The sequence below is a fragment of the Cyprinodon variegatus genome, unplaced genomic scaffold, assembly GCF_000732505.1.
Source record: "Cyprinodon variegatus isolate N-32 unplaced genomic scaffold, C_variegatus-1.0 Scaffold315, whole genome shotgun sequence".
Classification (NCBI taxonomy): Eukaryota; Metazoa; Chordata; class Actinopteri; order Cyprinodontiformes; family Cyprinodontidae; genus Cyprinodon; species Cyprinodon variegatus.
This window is the reverse complement of record NW_015150768.1, coordinates 631257-637954: the sequence shown is the minus strand read 5'-3', so window position 1 is coordinate 637954 and position 6698 is coordinate 631257. Positions and strand designations below refer to the sequence as shown.

Here is a 6698-nt window from a genome sequence, read left to right as displayed (position 1 = left end):
TATATATATATATATATATATATATATATATATATATACACACATACACACACTCTCCTGAGATATTTTTTTATACTTGCAACACCAAATTCAGCTACACGATGGCGCCAGAGTCAAACAAATGAAAAGCAGGTATTTCATAATTGTTGGGAAAGAGGAAATTTATCAACATCAAAAAGCCAGTGCGCACCACTGCCTCATTGCCTCATCAGACAGTATCTCCATCGCGTCATTTCATTGCTGTTGCATCCGTGCTCCCTTTATGTTGCAACCCTTGCTTTTGCAGCTATAATATATTTAAACCAGCAGCAAATGTCCAGCTTTTAGAAAAAGACTGAGAGAAAAGAATAAGTGCCAGGATCACAGCATCCCCTCAGCATCATTGTCGACTGACCTCATTGTTGTAAAAGCTTGTGTTGGGCAGCTTATAGCTGCGGTGCTAGATTGGCTGTTATAATGAACAGAGCCCATCCTGTGTGACATCATTGCGTTTGGCGCTTTGGAGATCTGTAGCACCTCCTCTCTGCTCCTCACATCCACTTGGAGACGCCCGAGCGAGTAGTTGATCACAGAGCGCACCCAGGAAGGAGGCGGATCCAGATAGTAAGGGCAAACCGGAGCTGGAGAGCAGCATTGTGCGGGACGATCACCAAAGAGGATCTATCCATCTGCTGCTTTCGGGCTTTTACACCCGTCATCATCTCCAGGATCCAGTTTTACGCTCTTGTCTCTGTCCCAGACGTGTGCGTCCAAGCCGCGCATCCTTTTGGAGATGTCCACGAATGGCCAAGCCGAACCGGAGAACCGGTCGGGTCATCAAGATGCTCTGGGCACCGCGACTCGCCTCCCCTGTATCTCCACGGAGTCTGTAGAATGAAGGAGGTTTAAGGTTTTGTCTCAGACCGGAGCGCAAAGATGACGGTGCCGTTGCTGAAGATCGGGGTTGTGCTGAGCACCATGGCGATGATTACCAACTGGATGTCGCAGACCCTCCCCTCTTTGGTGGGGCTTAATACTACCAGGCTGACAGCGGCGCAGGGAGGGTACCCAGACCGGAGCACGGGAGTAAGTTCTATCCTTTCCCCAAAACTGATCCCACGGGAGAATTGATAAACAATAACAGGGGGAAAAAATGATTGGTTAATAATTTCAAAATTAAATCTTATCTTGCGCAAGGACTTTCCAATGATTTGGACATTACAGATTCATTTTCCACATTTTGAGCTGCTGCGTAAAAATGTAAAGTTGCTAATTACCCCCCAGATTTCCCCCCCAATTAAGTAAGAATTGAAGAAATCATGAGAAAACGCATGCAAAAGAAAAATAAAGCGCGCGCCTATGTCCCTCTTTTAGATCAGTAGGAGACTTCATTCGGCATGAATGAAAGGAGGCGCTCAAAGCCAAGGCTTTATCAGATACCATCTCCATGGTTTATCATCTTGCCAGATAGTTAAAAACTATTTTGTAGATTTTTGGCAGGAGATACAAAAATAGGCATGATTACATATTTTTTTATTTTTAATTAAAAATTAGGGGTTTAGAAAGTTTAATGCAACGTCAAAATGGGTCCCACATAAGGGTTAGTATGGCTATTATAATTTCAAAACCATGTATTTATCTGGTTGTCTTCAAAAGCAGAGATGTGGTTTATATTTAGAAGAGGGAGACATTTTCAAAAGGATCAAAAGATGACAGGAACATAAATAGGCATCAATTAATTGAGGTTTAACTCATTGACATTCATCCTTTCCTCTCTCAAAATCAACATTCAGTCCAAAAATCTGATGATCAAGAATGCCTGGAAGCAGCAGATTTCTAGCGCCGTCCATTGCCCCTCACCCACCCCTTCAACTGTCTTTATGATGCCTGTGCATGTAGAGATTTGGAAATCCTTTAAAAATATTATTTTGGTGTTGCATCTTTCCCTCAATCAGGTCAGATGGGTATCAACAACTCAAATCTTGAAACAAAAAACGTTTCTTTATCTTAAATATATTTTAAAAGTAAGAATTTACAAGATGCTCCTAAGCAGTGTATGAACAACAATGCACTATTGAATTCCTTCAAAATAGGCAGATGTCCTGAGCATATATTTTGAATCTAATGGCTATACCATTTTTTATTTTCATTTTTTTCTTTTTTTTTGTGTGTTGCAGTCTTATTATTATTTTTTTTATTTTATCATTCAGGGCCAGGAAAAACTTGACCCCTGAATCTTTAATCTTTTGTCTTGTAGTGAGGAACTACTCTGTTTTATCCTCATTCCTCTGTATAACAACACCTCTCTAGTTGGATTAAAAAGCAGCTGGCACACAGTCTGACACCCAGCCATGAATGTCTTAAAAAAGCCACCTCTTTTCTCTTATCCCACCAACAGGATAGTAAATGGATTAGTCATGTCCCATGTGATGATTAAAAAAAACCAAAAAAAAAAAAAAAAGAATGACATCATAAGCCTCCAGTTGTAGAGCCGTGACAATCAGCAAGCACAATGAATAAGGCCTCTTTTTTTCCCCTCACTGTCAACATAATTTTTAAATTCATAAAAGTGCAAAAAAAGAATGTCTGCATATTCTTTAGGAAGCGGTATCAGATTTTAATACATTAAAAAAATGCTCCTTATTAAAAAAAAAAATCTCAACCTGACCGATTTATGGTCTGAAAATGGTTAAACTTCATAGGTTTGAAAGGAGAACTGAATAGGAAGAGAAAAACTGCCAATCCTCGGTGAGAACAGATCTTTAGAGAAAAAAGAGAGAACGATTCATAAAAAAAAAAAAAAATATGATCCTGATTTCTGGTCAGAAAAAAACAACACAAAAAAACTTCCTTGACCACTGTCCAATTTACAGTTACCCTGTGGATGAAATAGAAATCCATCTGGACTCCATCTGGAAGCAAAACATTAAATAAATTAATTGATTCTGTTAATTTAGTTTTCAACTAATGAATGTCTTTCTTCATATGCATACAAGTGGCTCGTTTGTAAATCCTTGTTCTCTTGGGGCCACACGGGCATTAGGGAACCCCGAGCAGTTGCAGCTGGCTTGTCCCTCAAGCTGACTCTAAATAACAGTAGTAGGTTTGGCATTTCTTCAATAAAATGTTTTATTGAGGTTCAGCACCTGGAAACGTTTCTTAAATCCCAAGCAACAAAAGGCTTTCTTGGACAATTATTGTAACTTTCTTGGTAAACGTTGTCTGTGGACAAGTCGGTGTATAGTTTCCATGGTAACAATCTACTGTAGGTCAATAGATTTCAAGCAGAAATGTTTTATAATATCTGTATAGTTTGAAAATCATAAGATAATAAACTGGTGGCAACTAATCTTGCCACCAGTTTATTATTGCAGGATCCCAACCTTGATTACTTAGACTATTTCACAGAACAAAGAAACCTAATATTACTATACCCTTAATACAATTATTTTCTATGCAGTTTGCTGCTATTAAGCATTTTTCTCTTTTTTATCCCCTATTTTGTATGAAGGTTTTGCCAGCAAACCCAGAGGAGTCGTGGCAGGTGTACAGTTCTGCCCAGGATAGTGAAGGAAGGTGTGTCTGCACCGTGGTGGCACCCCAGCAGTCCATGTGCTCGCGGGATGCCCGCACCAAACAACTGCGGCAGCTGCTGGAGAAGGTAATTGCTTGGTTAAATACCTGGCAACAGCAATCAATGTCTCACAGTACCCAGGGTAACCATTTTACCCTTTCTCTCACACACACAAAGAGATGGTGTCCCAGTCGCCACACTCAATACGGGACAAGAATAGAAATCATCCGTCTAATGAGCTCCCTGGGAACCCATGTTATCATGGGAGGCAGTTGAACGCTGAACTTAAATTGTGCTGCGTTCACCCAGAACAACATATCTAATGATGCAACACAGCTTAACACCAAGGCTCGGAGCTAAGACACCATCCTTAGCAGATAAGCTAATCAGAAATAATGGAGATTTGCTGATTTACATGAGCCGACATTAAGAGATCCCTCTTAGGTTAGTGAGTGTGTCAAGTGGAACATTTTTGAAGAGAAAAATGTTGGAACAGCGTGCCTTCTTCACTTCTAAGGCCCCCAACTTGTTGGCCTGATGTCAGTTTGTGAATCACCACAAAACAAATGCTAAGCCAAAAGCAACATATTGAAAGCCTGTTGCTTTTTTCTCAACAGTATACACCTAAAAACAATGTGTTTTTACCGGATCCCCAGGTCCAAAACATGACGCAGTCCATCCAGGTGCTGGATCAGCGCACCCAGAGGGACCTTCAGTATGTAGAGAAGATGGAGTCCCAGCTCCGTGGCCTGGAGACGAAGTTCAGGCAGGTGGAGGAGAACCACAAGCAGAACATCGCTAAGCAATACAAGGTATGGAGCCAGTTTTGCAGCGATCCATCCTAACATCATACCCTCATAGATGCAGTGTTACTCTGTGTTAACAGCTTAACCCATTCTGTGTTGTCTCTAAGTAGAAAGAGCATAGAATCATTACCTTCATAATAGTGCACATTCAAATATGCCTCATTAAATATGTAAATATTTAAATATTTATTGTCTCGGCATAAAAGTAGCTTACAAACGACATACCATATAGCTGTATAATTATACCGAATAAATAAATGGAATATATCTGCAAATAAAACAATTGTTTTGAGTAAATTGTTTTGCACTTAAGTCTGTCTCTGAAATTGATGCTGCCGATTGTATTTGGTCACATTCTGATACTTTATGCATGAGGTCCTCTTATATCTCTGCCTTTTTGCTTCAGTTCAATTTAGTCAACTCACCACCTTTAAATCATTGAGCTCTCCCTGTTAAATTGGCCTAAAACCAAACAGCGCTGCACTTCTGTTTGGCTTTGCGGTTAAATCCATGACATTTAAATCAATAGACGCTCATCGAAATGCATTTGGTTGAATATACCAAGGTAAGCGCTTGGAGATAAACGCCTCTTAAGTCAGCTTGCCTTTAAAAACATGCAGCAACAAGAAGTTGTCTGTAGAAGAAAATTTTACACTCAATTTCTTACATATTATCAAATTAACAGTTTGAGCTGCTAAGCACAGCATGGTCAGACCAAACAAATAAGTAATAACTTTCAAATATTTCATATTAAGGGTGTAGCAATAAATCCAGCTCACTACTGTAGATGACACAATATGATGCACTATATTAGGTTCACAATAAGGCTGCACAATATTAGGAAAACCTGCGTTATGCAATAACAGTGCATAATATTGCAATAATGATATTACCTGCAATATATGAATAATTAGTTACGGTGGATCCATAAAGTTATTACTTTTCCTACATTTTTTATAACATTCTTATTCCAGATTGTATTAAATAGATCTTTTGCCTGTGAAATGCTTGGAATCCATTAAGTATGCAGTGTTAATGTCTTTCTGCTATGGATTCCTAGCAGAAAAATAAAGAAATAATAACAACAAGTACTTAAAAGGGCATGTTTTTTACATCTGTGGAATGGGGATATGGGATAAGTGATTCCATGACGGGATGTGGCATCTCCTGTCCATTTTGTTTATCAGACTGATGAACCTGTCAGTTCACCATATTCATGGTCTCCTTTAATTATTTGAACTGCTTTGAGGTTTTCTCATTTGCAAGACTCTGATACTCAGACAATTGTCTGACTGCTGCACTACATTATTAACTTTTCAGCAGTAAGAAGGCTTTACAACGAATTGTTTTATATGTGATACTGAGCCTTTATACCGAGCTTCCCAGAGCAGGCAGGCAGGAGGCCGCATGGTGTTACAGCTGCTGTTTGCAGCACTGACAGGTGTGCTTTGGGTACCTGGTGGAGAAGTAATGACACCAGATGATTAACTAGCTCATCATTCTTGCTATAACCAATACCCTTCTGCATCCCACTCACAAAAAGCGTGGAGAATAGAGTAATATGTCGCCCTCACAGTATGTAGAGTTTAGGCCAAGTATGTGGGAGCCTGTAGCTATGTTTGCAACCTTCATTTTGCTAGCTCCAACAGTTTTCAACTCTTGCTACAACTTCTTGTGGTTGTATTTAATTTCACACATGAGATCAGTCTCATGGTTGCTGTAAGTGCTGCATGTGTTTCACAGAGTTCCTGATTTTGAAGAACATCGTCTATTTTATAGTAGAATACAGATTTCCATCTGATTAGCCAAATATGTGAGGGGCTTCATTTGATTTATCAAATATGTCAACAATGTGATTGACAAAACACTTATAATGGGTAAATGCAAACATCTGAGGAAGTCTGTTATCAATGTTAGCATTTTTGTGCGCTACGCTTATTACACAGGTGGTTATCGCAATTACAACCTCATTATAAATGTTTAATATTGTGCAGCCTTAAATCACAAGAATAATAAAAAAATCACGTTTTGAGATTCATTGGAGAAAAGTAAATCTAAAGTTTTGTTACTTTACAAATAAAATTTTAAATGTGATTGTAAAGATCTATGATGAACACAAGGATCCAGTCCGGAAATGGCGAGTGGATTCTGTACGTTGAATGCTCAGCCTAATATGCACTCAACTCCGTGTTGGCTATAATTATGGATTTCCCTAAAACGTACTCACACATTAAAAGTGTTACACATTAAAACTTTCTGATGCACACTAACAGTAAAACATACATTTTAATCTAATTGTTATTCTTAATTGGTGATAGCAATATAATCCAAAAATACAT

General features: G+C 38.9%; 1 protein-coding gene across 2 annotated transcripts in view; it reads left to right on the top strand.

Annotated features, from left to right (window-relative positions):
• Nucleotides 1–6698, top strand: part of olfm1 (olfactomedin 1) — a 37645-nt gene that overhangs the window by 7502 nt on the left and 23445 nt on the right. The window contains exons 1-3 of one of the 2 annotated variants that reach the window (XM_015384529.1): nt 487–1065; nt 3491–3640; nt 4210–4365. In XM_015384529.1, coding sequence (XP_015240015.1) covers nt 916–1065; nt 3491–3640; nt 4210–4365 — 456 coding nt within the window. In that variant the 5' untranslated portion in view covers nt 487–915. Of the gene's footprint in view, nt 1–486; nt 1066–3490; nt 3641–4209; nt 4366–6698 lie in introns of those variants that run through there. The other variant, XM_015384530.1, reaches the window with a different exon arrangement.